The sequence below is a fragment of the Achroia grisella genome, unplaced genomic scaffold (genome assembly GCF_030625045.1).
Source record: "Achroia grisella isolate CSIRO2021 unplaced genomic scaffold, CSIRO_AGI_Agris_v1 utg676, whole genome shotgun sequence".
Classification (NCBI taxonomy): domain Eukaryota; kingdom Metazoa; phylum Arthropoda; class Insecta; order Lepidoptera; family Pyralidae; genus Achroia; species Achroia grisella.
Window position 1 is genome coordinate 686,854 of NW_026712992.1, and position 15,014 is coordinate 701,867.

Sequence of the window (15,014 nt, forward strand, 5' to 3'; positions counted from 1 at the left end):
GCTTAACTAACAAGTGATTACTACTGTCTATAAACTATTTCAATAGATGAACAAAGCAGTTAAAAATATTTATCAATTTAATTATGAATATACGATTTTGCGTTTTTTGTTGATATAGGAATATTTTTTTTAAGTTGCGCTAAATTATATATTCTTTTTTCGTTTCTATGTTATTACAATAGTAGTAATTTACGGGAAAATCCTTTCGTAATTCAACAAAGACCAAAATCATCAAAATGGAATCACCATACATTTCATATAACAAAATCTCTCCCACAGGTTGCAAATCATTTTTCAAGAGGTCCGTGAGGAGAAACCTGACATACTCGTGCAGGGGCAATAGGAACTGCCCAATCGATCAGCATCATAGAAACCAGTGCCAATACTGCCGACTGAGGAAATGTCTCAAAATGGGCATGAGGAGAGAAGGTGAGTTCAGTGATATATTAAATAAAGCAAAGGGCCAAGAATGATCCCTTGAAATTTCCAAACATAAAAAATTTTAAACTGTAATAACAAACTAAAATTTTGCTCTGTTCTACTTAAATATATGGATAAACTAACCAACACTAACGTCCATGCCTATATTGAGACATTTAAAACCCGTGTTATTAAAGTTTTCTTTTTGTTCGCCGGTACTTTACGCTACTCTGTAAGTACTATGTAATATAAGTTTTAATATTACAGCCTCGACATTACTCAGCGAACGTGCTTAAAATCTTTCGTTATTGCTACTTTAATTGCTTCTTGGAATTTAAGTGTCGACAAAGCGGTTCTTATAGTAATGTTATTACATCTTCACGCTGTCTTACAAAAGGGAGTCTAATATGCTTTGTACATTGACAATAATTTACGACATATTATATAAATATAATTTCGATTTGAATGCATTACATTATAATAAAATTTTAATATAATTTTCTATAATATACTCCATTTTATAATACTATCAAGTATACGAGTATACTCTGTAGAGTACGTCTTAATAAATATAACCAATTTATGTAGTTTTGATGTTTATGAAGTCATATTCTTCAAGTAAATACGTTATTGGTAGAGAAACCGTAATAGAATTTATAGATCAACAAATTTTACACCAGTAGTATGTATAATGGTATAAACTTTCTGAATATTACTTAATTCTTTCTTTCAAGTTGTAGAGCTGACATTCTTAAATAGTATTTGTTCAATATATCACTCTTAAAAAGACGATTTTTCTAGGCAAGTCTTTAAATTTAAATTTATTGATTAAAAGGACACTCACTAACATGAAAAATGTATTTGGCACTTGGTGAAACTGTAAATGTATAATTTCCGACTAGTTGAATATTTCTCTTTAAGTAGTAATTAGCTTTTAGCAATTTTTGTTGTTATTAACTTCTCTTCTGATTAGCAAAAGCAAATTTATTAAGATCCAACTCAGGTAGTATAGCTAATTGGGATATATATGAGGCCAATGATAGGTTCCTTCTTTCAATCAAACAATCCAGTAACTGATAAAATATCTGTAAAATTACAACTAGGTACTTACTGAATTTAACCGGACAGCTTTTTAATGTTGCTACAGGCTTCTCATGTATATATATTACATTTTTATCTTCATTCACTTTCAACTGAACCTACCAAGGTTTGTTTTGACAAAATAGTTACTATATTATATCATGATCATGCGACATCATTAACTTCACACGACTAATAAATTCGTTCATTAATAACGTAAAAATCTCTAATAATAATATAAGTGGCCAGTACAAAAAGCTCAATAAAGATACATTGATTGTCACAAGTGTAATTAGTGGTACCATTAATCATGGCGAGTCATTAGACGGACTCGCCAAGGGCACTCGTCTAAGTATGTTGACGATTGAACTTAATATAAAATTACTAGTTGTAATAGCTTATTATTACGCTGGAATTAATAAAGTCGCTTATTGTTTTAGAGACAGCTACTTGATTGATGATATAGACGACTATGATTCTGATTTGACCTCGTATAGGGTCTTTGTAAGCGTCAATGAGCCAACTGGTTATTGTATACAGCTCTAAGAAATAAAATAATTGAACTATTAGTGTATACGATATCTATTATACTAATTTTAAATATTATAATGTTAGATTATCATTATATTTGGCTATTCAGGATAGTTATTTATTACTCAAACCCGCTGCGGCTGCTAAAATTTAAAAATTTTTATACTAAAATATCGCATTCTAGATTAATGTTCAACGGAGAGAACGAATCTACTAGTAGAGTACTACAATACTTACCACAAAACATAATATATATATATAATAAATATACGTAGGTATACCGTTGGAATTAGAATTAGGCATAAAAAAATTAAAAAAAACTACTAATAGCTTTCCATAGTCCAGACATTATATTTTTCTTTACAAATAGTTCTTCAGTGAACAAATGATTGTAGTATAAAAAATTAAACGCTATTGTTTTAAACGATTCAAATTTTGAAACAAATGTGTAAATGTTAACTATTGCTCGTGTCAAGGCCGTGTTTAAAGCAAATGAGCCTTGGACGCCAGTTTATGATGTATACGACAATGTTCGTCTTCAAAAGCATATTGAGAATTATAAAGTGTGTGAATACATTTTATTGATGGGTCGAACTATGAGCACATTACGGTTACGTAACAAACAAAATTTATTTTACTGTTATACTCTCTGTATAGACTTGTCTGCGTAGATAACTCTGGCTCACCTATTTCTACCATCAAGCTTAGTAAATTGTTGCAGTTTAAAGATAAATGCTCTTAATTCACAGAATATCTATGGTTTTATGTGATCTGCGACGTTTACCAACCGACGTTTTCCATGCGGTGGTCTGTCAACTTGTTAGCCTTTCTAGTTACATAAAAATATAAATAATTTATAGCATCCTAAAAATCTGTGTTGATTTTATTTCTTACAAATGAATGTTGAGCATAAAACTTCCTATTCAAATGTTAATAATATATAGACGCACTCTTTCTATAATTTATGTCCTTGCTTATGTTTGACAAATTTGGTACTAATAAAATGTGTTACTACCAAGTCATTAACATTTGATTGATTAATATTTAATTAGATTTTTTTTATGATACGTATAAAATGAACAGTGTTCTCTATGTTAACACGCGTGGCTCTGCCTGTATAAGTTATGATAAAAGTTATACAATATCTATTTAGATACCAAATATAACACAAATCCATTCACTAATGCATTAAGTAACAAACATAAGATATCAAAGATTAACTTTCACATTTTTGTTAATATTAGTAACAAATATGATATTAATTATGGGAAAGTTTTTATTCTTTCGCGCTCTCAAAAAAATGTAACATTGTAACAAAATATATTGGAACGCTATAATTTCACAGCAACATTTTATTGTGCCTTGAAATTATATCACTGCTTGCAAAGTAAGAAACTAGCGGTATAGGAAACATAAAGATTCCACGTAAAAGACTTAATACAAAGATTTCTATTAAAAACAATGCAAAACTATCAGTCTCTAAAATAAGAACGATATAAAACTGATAAAGAAATCAAATGCAGAATTAAATATACAAAAACATGCACAAATATAGAACAGGTGTTTAATGTACTAAGATAACATAAAGGCCGAGGTGATTTCCTCGCTCGTAAAGGAAGCGCTGTTGGGGAGGGCACAGAGGTTGAAGAGTTCATAACGCGCCGGACACCCGCTGTGGTCACTGATTACACAAAAGTCTCCGTACACCTGTTCAATTTTAAGTCGGAATATTCTCAACACTAATACTCGTACAATAACAAAATCTGATTGTAATGTAGACGATAATCCAGATATTTATATGCTTGGATTATCTATTGATTTGACAGTCACACGAATTTCTATTTTTGTTAATATAAATGCTACAGAAATATTCATAGCTTATCTGTCAACACGAGAAGTACCTAAGGGCGTACCAATAAAAAACAACAAACTTACAAAAAAAAATACTTTTTAGTCCAAGCAAATTAAACAAAGAATAGGCATTTATTCACTTTATAATGAACAATATCTAACACTCATGCGGTATGTAGTTAGAAACTAGATCTCAAAAGAAACTCCGCCGTAGTACTTAATATAAAATTGTGTAGGATAATAATATAGATAAATTTGATCTAAGACTATCTACGCTCTATATTTCTTACATTGATTTCTCTTTTCTCATTTTTAATCTTCCATATAAATATTACTCGCTCTACTTTACATTCTTTATTGAAATATACAATTCTGAAAACATATATCCTTATCGTAACTGGAAATACAAATAAATCAATTTGCCACATACAACTCTATCTAACCTAAAGGTCTTGTGTATAACGAAATAAGTATAATTTAAATAAAATGAAATCGATTCTTATTTATACGTTTATTTCCAACATAACAATTAGAGAAAGATTAATTTAACAATTAACGCTTTGCAAGCGATTGGATATATAAATCACACAATTTCCGAACACCAAACTAGAAAATTATGTACATATAATTTCCACTAAATTACAAATCCATATACAAAAAATAATATGTACATATTTTATATCGAAGAGATTGTTTCCTATGATAATCAAATTTTAAAACTATTACCAGTATGAATATTTAAAAAAATAACTACCGATAAATTGGCAGAAGTCAAACTTTTATCTATTCCGTTCCACCTCATACTGATTTTATCGCATAACATATGCATAAACAACAGTTTTTTTCTTCACTCATTGTTAATTTAATCGATCCAGGACAAACCAGTTGTGAAAACCAATGTATATTTCTGTCGGACACTTTTGTTATATATCACAACCATTGCAATGGCATCATTAGCATTATTCAAACTGGTACTTCCGTACAGATAATACAAAGGCCATACACCGGAAAGGACACGGTAACCTGCTGCTCTCAATTCAACCCTTGAGCACCCCATTACGTTTCGGCCAAGCATCCCTCATATTTTGCCCAACAAACGATTTGTTTGCTGTCAACAAACAAAAGAAAGGTGCAAACGTTACAGAATCCGTGCACCTTTTTAAAGATTAACTGTTAATAGAAAAGAAAAAAAGCAAGTGTGCCTCTTTGTCGCTGTATAATCGTCTTATATCAAACTTGTAGATCTGGTTGAGATTAGAAGCGTCGACGCGTCCTTTGTTACAATTTTTTCTTCATCTAACTTTGTTGTGTGGGGCTGATATTTCTAAAACGTTTTAGCGCTCCATTCAGATTGTTCGCTACCACCGAATAGTGTTGATTGTGATATGGAATGTGATCTGTGATCTGTTACAGATATCATTTTAATATCAGATAATGGTCATACTCTATTATATAAAATTGAAACAGCATTTAATGCTCAATGGCTTTTATCTTAAACATCACAATGACATTTGTTTCTATTGTGTTAGGCGAAAAAGATATGAAACGTAAAAAAGAAAATATTGTCTTTCCTCACCTTAATGTTTAGTGGTCAACAAGAAATAAAGACACTCTTTATTTCATATTTACCACTAAACTACTAGAATAGGACTAGAATGGTGTAAGTACTTATTTATATACTTAAGCAAGTCTGTAATAATATTATAAATAGATTATATTCCTTTTTTGGTTTATAATGACAAACATTTAGTTTACGGGAGCAACGACGCGAAATACAGCTAGTATATAATAAAACAAATGGCATTAGGAATATATTTTCTATTGAAATCCTAACAGTCCGGCTCGTTCTCACAAAGTTTGATGTGCAAAATAAATTAAACAAAGCACACACAGCGATTGATTAATTAACCACATTAATGTAACCGGTTTATTAAATAAGTGCATAAAAGTATATCTAAACAAAGCACAGGGTTCGTCCGTCACTTGGAGTGAACAATGGCTGACACCTTTTGTTTAGGGAGCATCAATCACAGGGCTCATTGTTTGGAATATCTTAATAAGTTTTTGTGCGGTACCGGTCATTTAGAAAGATTTCTGCTATCGGAGCCAATATTCCCCTTGGGGCGTTTGGGATGAGTTTTAATGAAATTCAATTTGGAGGGAAATCGATCAGCTTTTCTTTGAAAGAGATAGGTATTATTACTTTTATACAGTACCGTGCAGATACTCTAAACTTTAAAATTTAATATTCCAACATTCACTGACAAAGTTATATGTATGTAAAGCGGCTTTGAAAATGTTATTTGACATAATTACTACAGCTAATTATTATATAAAAATAATTCAAGATTTGATAAAGTAAAATAAAATTTTAACGTGTACACATATTAAAGATCTGAATAAACTATAAACTGTATTGTTACCACCGTAAAATCTAACCTCACCTCAATCTGTCCAGTCTTATAACCGTCTATAAGCTATTTTTCTTTAATCCGTGCTTAAAATCTGTAAAGTTTTGTACGCCGGAAACCATGCACAATATGCATGTATTGTATTACCTGTCAAAAGCATCATCCTCGGCTAAAGGTTCCCAGGGGTTGCAAATTATGGCAATGTTTGCTTCGGTTATTATTTTTAAAAAGTTAAAGCCCCATACACGCCTTCCGACGACAAAAGAAATGTCTAAAGGATCGACGTTGCGTTCTGAGGAGGGTGTCAATTTGCGTCTAGAACCAGGTGTGGTCATTGTTGACCAACTGACCGTAAGGATGGGTATGTTTGCATTAGACCAGTCTAGTTTGCAAAACATTCATCACCACCGTGAGAATCGTAACGTTCTTTTAAGTGTCCACCTAGTGGTCATTAGTCGGCAGGTTTCGTGACAAACATGTGAAGATGGTAGAAGTCGATATAAAACCTTAAATGTTTTCTACTAAACATTGATCTAATGACTTAATCGTTGATAAGTCACAATGCACATTGAGAGAGTAACTCGAAGCGACACCAGGCATCCACTTTGTCTACTGCGTCACAGCCGAAAGATATTATCGTTTCTAGTGAGTATAATAACTGTGACATGTTTCGTACGACGCTCCAGGGCCGCACTTAATGGTCGTCATTCTGGGAAAACCGAGTCTTACTATCCGCGTCCAACATAAAGATATCATCACGACGAACGTGCCGGATTGTTCCCACGATTCGGTCGCGAAAAACCCTAATATTCTATAGTTCAAAGTGACCCCTACCGGACACCACTAAAGTCAAGCAAAAACATTAATTAAAATAGAGACAACAAACTGACCGGTTTCGGCGTTGGTCAGGGTGCCTGACCCATGGGACCTGCTGATACTCGTCCGGGGTGTCGTAAGCTAATTATATTTCCGCACGTTTTGTCAAACGATTTGCATGTGAATTGGGGCGCACTACAATAGAAAATAGCACTAATCTACCTCGGAAAGGTTCTCGGCAGGGCAGGTAATACTCGAATATGGCCCGACCAGTTGCCTTCACTGTTGTTAGAAACTTGATAGGTTTTCTCTATAAATATTAGTGTTACGCTGAATAATTTAAACTTGTCGTAGGTATACAATTTAAAACTATAAAAGTACAACTTTGATGATTAGCGAGATGCTAATCATCAAAGTTGTAACTAACAATCGCGTTTTTATTATCATTTCGTTTGTTTGAGACTCACTATTTTAGAAAAGGAATGCTGGTAGAAATTATTACTGTTGAGTACATAAAGTTTAAGCAGTTTTAAGTTTTATAACTTATCGTACAAAGGAAGCACGCTGCGGTGACAATGTAGACAGTATTTTTTATTAATATTTAACTTTTGCTGTTCTATACAGATGTGATGCAAATATAATATTATACAATGTGTCCACACAATTGTTTTTTGCCCTATGCAAATTCCAATGAGGCATTCGCCTCTTTTGCATTACATATAGAGGAATTATATAAACGAAACCAATACGAAAGAGTCATAAACTCCGAAGCGAAATGGCGTCACAAAAAGGAATCAAAGTGTAAAATCATTTGTGTCGGATTAAAAAAGGAGCTAGCGAACGAGCGTGAGATATATACCACTATCAATCACCTGGTGATTTATATTCTCTCTTCGGGATGATGTATCACCGCTCAGGACCCGGTCCACTCGACCGATGGTAAAAGTATTCGATAATTAACTTTTTAAATTTTGACGCACGCCTTCATATCTGTCAGTAAAAAAAGTCATGGGTTCCGAGCATGTGAAATCGGCAGAACCTACTAACTGTAAAACTACTAATGCAAATATCATCTATATCAACAGCATTAAAGACCACATTCCCATGTACCACCTCTTTAATCTAATGCTTAGCTATTCTAACGTTGGTATTTAGATCGTCTTCATAACATTTATTTCTAATATCGTCAACAAAAGATTCAAATGCGGGCTTATTAAAATTTTTGCATATATTAAAATGTGATTCATCGTTTTATAAATGATAACTATCAAAAAAATGTTACAATCCGATATATAATACAATAATTTATATTTCTAAATCAGAAACATATTATGCATTATTAATAACGATCAATTTACAAATATTTGAATTAATTTTCAAGTATATGGCGCTAAAAGACCATAAATATTTTCAGAATATAAACAGCTTATTGTGCTCATGAGTGTGGATAAATATAGAATAATTCATCAAGTACAACGCAACATGACACTTTAAAGAACGTCAAAATATTCACCTACCTCAATAGCCGTTCCACTTGCCGGCTCGGGAATCGAAGGTGGACCCCCGTGGCGCAGCCGGCATGCGCCTAACGAACTATAGAGGTGATTTATCGGAGCGGAGCCTACTCACACTCTGATGCTAATTCCTTTACGACGTGTGATGTTAGGTAATGAAATATCTCCGCTGGATTTCTTCTTTTAATTTGATTTAGTCTTATATTTGAGTTTTATAGTTATATACGCGTACATGTAGTATATTACCTTTATATATCTTTAATTATTATTATTATTGTAATAAATAGCTAGCTTTTGTATATAACATCATATAACATCGTCATGCTTATTATGTTTTAAGACTTATTTAAAAAAATAGCTGAAATTACTATAAAATCAATTTTTTTTTCAATATTCAATAATATATAACATTATATGATTATCGTTCGATAATTCAATTCCAATTTGTACACCCAGATTGGCACTAAAACTATTTATGATAGTATTACCAACAGGTGAAATTTTCTCACAGTCGGCTCGGTCGCTCTAACGCGGTATAATCTCGAATACTGCGAGTAATACACGGTTTGTATGTATATTGGTTACTACGTTAGTAGTCTCAGCAAACCTGTTCCTCGTCGTGCCCTCTGTACCGTACCTTACTATAATGTATTTATATCCACTCCTACAGTTTCACTTCGCGTCTCAACATCTTGATTTTAATGATCACAGACTTTCCTAAATTATTCGATATTTTGTAACAAAGTCTACCACTTTGTTACAAAAATATCTCTGTTAACTTTATAACCCTATTTCTGATGACAAACAGCTTGCTTTGTAAATTATGTTGAAGTTTAAAGGGTATGGTATTAATATGGCAGTTAAATGTCAGTAGCATGGCAATGCGTGTGAGCACTACAGGCCTCCACTTTCCAGTAGCCTGCCAGCCTGTTTGCCATTCCAGTTTCATAAAAAAAACTAAATTGGGGAAAGGCGAGATTGCTAATCACATTAGATAACATTTCGATACATTAAAAGGTGATATATATTGATACGTTGACAACTTAATGTATATATGTAAAATTCCAGATCAATTTGCGACTAAATGCAAAAAATTGTTCGTCGACAAACCGAACATAACACCATATGCAAATATAAATGATGGCTCAATAAAACTAGTAATCGGTCCGTAATAATCATGAGGTGGATACAAAATTAAAACAGGATTTTTCCGAGCTGCCGCGTGCCGTTTAGAATTCATCTGATGTTCGCATCTCTATATGTCAGCCCGTCTACGTCCGTCATTACACGTGAATCATCCTCAGTATCGTGCTTGGATTTCGTGAGGTCACAGTTTAGTATAGCGGTTTAGGCGCCCTGCGGTCGTTTGCCCGACAGAGATGAATTTATTGAAACCTATAGATGAAGGAGTAGGACGAGGTTACTCCTCTCTGTCTAGCATCGACCGTTTCGTGACCCCAGCTAATCACATATCTGCAAGCGTATTATGATTATCGCAAGGCTTCGTTTCTCGTACGTTGTTGTGGTCACTGACTCCTTGCATGGTAACTTCATTCCCAATTTATTTATAGTATTTATGTTTTGATTTTCAAGGTAACTGTAATCTTAAAAAATAAAAATTATGTTTACATATTTGTCTACACATTCATTAACTATTGATCCAATTTTGAAGAATATTATTCTAAGTCGTTGAAGGTTTCTGGTAAATAAAATAACTAATATAATAAAACTAACCGTAATACACATACACATAGTATTTAAGACAGAGATGACTTAAAGTTACCATTATCTGATCAATCGATATATCATATGTAAGGCGAAGAAAGTCGGAAGCAAGAGATAGTTAATAACAAAAATTTACTTAACCAACATTATGTATAAAATCTCAATCTGTAGCACTAACAAGATTAACTTAATATTTATTGTGAGAACATTATTTTTACTACTTGCAAAACTCTGATTATCGTTGATAAGTAAACGCTCTCCCAAAATCCATTGCATATAAAGTATTAATTAACGGAAACGCTAAAATATTTTACGCATTTCATTTCCGCGTAAAGTTAAATGATATAGACAATGTTTCTACTATTATACATAATCGAACAAAATATTTAGATGTCGAAAATGAATTACACTATAAAATAAACGTTGTATCGCAGCCAATTGATGCATCGATCGATTATGTAGGTATGCGTCTGACCTTAACATAAATCTCCAGCGGAGTTTAATAAGTGGATAATTAGAAAAACCAAAGTCGAACTAATGGGGTTGTGGGCAGGGACGCGGCTTATTCACGGCACGTGCCTTCATATCACTTTATTATACACACTTCACCATATTTCTTAACAATTTTATCTTTACGATAAGTAATTATTTTATCTGTAACTGTTTTGATGTCTTCCGCGTCCGGTTTCTTTTAATGTTGTTTAGATACGCCACTAACTATACGTGGGAGTTTTGTTTACATTTTTTACATCTACTTTCTATAATGCTACAGATTATATGATAATTCTTTATATATTGCTTTACTATAATAATAATAACTCTGAATTATTCACACAGAGCCATCAAGCTACAAGGTATGTAAGTAGAGCATATGTTATTGGTACTAGAAAACAGTTAGAAATATTTATATAATTATTTCTTAAATATATACATAGTAACACTCAGATCTTACAAATAATAATACTAGTGTATACAAATATTGGCATCGTGCGAGGAATCAAATCCGGGACCATCGGAAGTAAAGCGGTATGCTAAACCACTAGGCAGAGGTATATACTCATAATCCTTTTATTAGTCATCCAACAGAAATCATCAGTAGAAACGAAATAATCGAGCGCCCAATCAAATACGTCATTCGTCAATGCCTATTGTTTTGAAGGTACGCTTTCTATAACCAAAAGTCAAGTCGTAATCTGTGTGTTAGGAACAATATTTCTCACTGTCGTAAAACTCGTGAAGTTCTTAATGATATCAAAACACAACCGTTATATTAACAAAAGCTGGACGCTGGACCATTTGTCGTTTGGGGACACAGGTCGCGTGCTGCGCTATGTATGATAAAAAAGCAACATAAATAACGGATTATCTACTCGTATCGAGACATAACAAGATAGCGGCCGACAACCGAAATAAATAGTTGAACGGTAAATGAAGTTGTGTACTGGCTTATTTAAAATTATAAGACTTATGGTGATGTATGCGTTTGTATATCACGAATCTAATGGGAGTAACGGCTAGTAACACTACAGATGTCTTCCGTAGTGGTTCGATTTATGGCATGTTATTTATGTTTTTGTTGGCCATCACTTTGTTGGTCGTTAGCGGGGAAATCTTTATCTAGCTTAACATCTTAATGTGTCATTTTGGTATTAAACTCCAGTTCTTAATTAATGTCGTTATGAATTTATACATTGGACGGTTTGAAATTAATTGATCCTACTTACATCACTATGAAATTTTTGGTATTTTGAAACTAATTCCTTTTGTAAATCCAAAAGGAATTGATTCTAAACTATGCAGTATTAATAAGGCATATGTACTTAACTTAGAAAATCAGTGATTAACATATGAAATTAATTCATTTTATGAAGCCAAAAGAATATATTCTAAAATATGCATTAAAAATTTTTACAAATGTAATAATTTAGTATATTTCTGATTAGTATTTTCAAAATTACTTAAAGTCATACTAATATTGTAAACATTTTTACAACTGAACGGATTTCAAGGAAGTTTGTCAGTTGATATAAAGCAAGATAAATACTAGCGTTTTTTATTTTAAAAATAATAAAAGGGATGTAACGGAGAATGAAAATTTGTACAAACAAAGTGGCAGTTAACTGCTATTCAAAAAATGCTAATTTAAATCAATACAAATAGAAGTTAAATAACATCCACTATGATTAATTGATATTGACGCATGAAGCAATTGATCACATATTATAAATGGAATACAGAGAATAGTTAAATTTAACATAAAATCTGTTACAAACATATTACCGTACTGATTCCACAGATACAATTAATTGTTAACAGGAACTATTTAATAAGGAATATACAATAATAGACATGTAATCAAGTAATCAATGCAGATTGATTAGCATTTAATAACAATATTGCTAGGGAAACACTTGATACAAAGTTGCTAGGTGATTGTATGACAGTTTTTAGAGGCCACATAGCACTGAAATTATAGAGTACGGCACTTTAGTACTTAGAAAATACAAATGTTTGACACATTCTCAAGAAAAGTACCCTGTCCATTAAACTACAGGAAATACACATAGCTGGGCAAGTCAGGATACCTACAAGCCGTCGATATCGTCTCATTCAAGTAGAACTTATATCACTTATAATATAGTATCGATAGCTACCTATATCTAGTTTTTATATCATCAGTTATCACTGTTATGAAGTTTATGTTTAATTATCGACTGTGTTCGTTAGCAAATAATTCGTTTCGATACCGAGTAAGTATCGCAAAATTGTTTCAGTGTCAAAAGTACTCAAAACAAAAATATTACTTATATTTACTTGTATCGTTTACATTTAACTACTAACTTCAATAAATTGTCGATCAATTAGTGTTGTATCTAGAATAGTTTTACAACATCAATTCACAGTAGCAAATTAGCGGCAGGGTCGTAATTGTCAAAGCGTTTAAATCACGGTAGGGTTTCACTTTATCCTTGTGTGATCGTATTTGTAATTGTAAATAATGTTGGAGCACCGTAATTACGTACTTCGATAATAAAGCAATATTTATGTGGACGTAGTAGTCACGTAGTAAACAATTTACTATGTTATAAAGACAAAATTAAAATGGCGACGCTTATGTTGTTGTCAGTTAGAAAATGTCTAAAAATTAGAACACAGATCACTATACCTTTCAACTTTTATATAGAACAAAAATTGTTAATAACTAAAAGTACAGAAAAATACACAAACTAAGGTTCTAATACATACAAATTTTAAATCTACTGTCGGATTTTGCACTTTTAGATGGCAAATATTTCAAGTATGTAAGTGAAGTATATAATCGTGAGATGGTAAAAACATTGGTCCATTTTTTCGATGCATTTCATTTCGCTTTCTCTTTCATCGCCTAAACACACAGAAAGATGTGTATATTATTAATATTCCTTTATATAATATGTTCTACAATACCATCTAATATTATAAACATATACGTACATACATTGTATCGGAATTTAGTCGTTTGACGAATAAATTATAATGTTACTTGTGATTTGTAAAAAATGCTATTTTACAAGGTAAAAGTGTCGAGCGAAGCTTAACGAAGGTTTAACGTATTGATATTTCTTTATTGTTTTTAGAAAATAGTCTTAATGTGCAAATTAAATATCTATAAGGTTCATTGATAAGTTCTAGCAATATTAAGACTGTAAATCTTGAAAATGTACTTGGCGCATTGGCCAAGTATTGTCCGTCAACATTCAGATCTCATAAGAGACAAATCATTTCCTCTTGAGTTCCACGGAAACTATGTCAAGAACAAAACTAACGTAATATCATTTTATCAACCTGCTCACCCTTATTACGATACAATACGATTCAGATTCCCTTGTCAATTAAAATATGGGTATAGCCGAGGCTTATGAAACAAACAATTTTAAAAATCATTTAATGCAGTGATCACGTATATAGGGCGAGCACGTGTTTTGGTTTGTGATGCTTCGTAACATATCTTTTGTGGAGGGCTCATCTAAATGATAGAACTATTTGTATCATTTGTTTTTATGGAGACTTTTATTTGCCTGTATGTATTTTGCCAAGCAGGTTTTGTACGCAGTCGTTTTTTTTTTAAATTGAAATTAATGATGCGTTTACGCCGGCCGGACACCCGTGAAGTATGATAAAATAGACATAAGATCATGTCATTGGCGAATTCACCAGGAATTTAACACAATGGTTTTTAGGGGAAATCGTGTGGAGTTAGACCTGACATGGTACATTGCTACTAATGGATTCATTAACACACAATATTAAAAATACCTAGTTACCTACGAATACGACTGCTGAGAAGGAATGGTATTTTTAATATTGTGTGTTAATAGAGATATTTCTGCCGGTACACTAGTTTCTTTGTAAGCTCCTTTAAAGCGCAAATGGCTTACCATTTGCGCTTTAAAACTTTCAAAGTCCTCAGCAATGCATGGGGTTTTTCAAGAGCCCTTCTTATTATATATTAAGTATAATATTAATATTAATTATATAATATTAAAGTTTCTTAAGAATCGGCAATGCGCACGTTATAACCATAGTGTTTCTACCGGCAATGGTAACCATTTACCTTCACATGTGCCGTATGCTTATTTGTCACCATCGTAGTATAAAAAAATATACCAATGAATGAGAAGTACTT

The 15,014-nt window shown here is 32.3% G+C and overlaps 1 protein-coding gene across 1 annotated transcript in view; it reads left to right on the forward strand.

Annotated features, from left to right (window-relative positions):
• Positions 1-15,014, forward strand: part of LOC131849982 (steroid receptor seven-up, isoforms B/C) — a gene marked incomplete at its 5' end in the record, with an annotated part of 108,759 nt that overhangs the window by 17,799 nt on the left and 75,946 nt on the right. Inside the window, one exon of the mRNA XM_059200119.1 lies at positions 280-429. Coding sequence (XP_059056102.1) covers positions 280-429 — 150 coding nt within the window. The remainder of the gene's footprint in view (positions 1-279; positions 430-15,014) is intronic.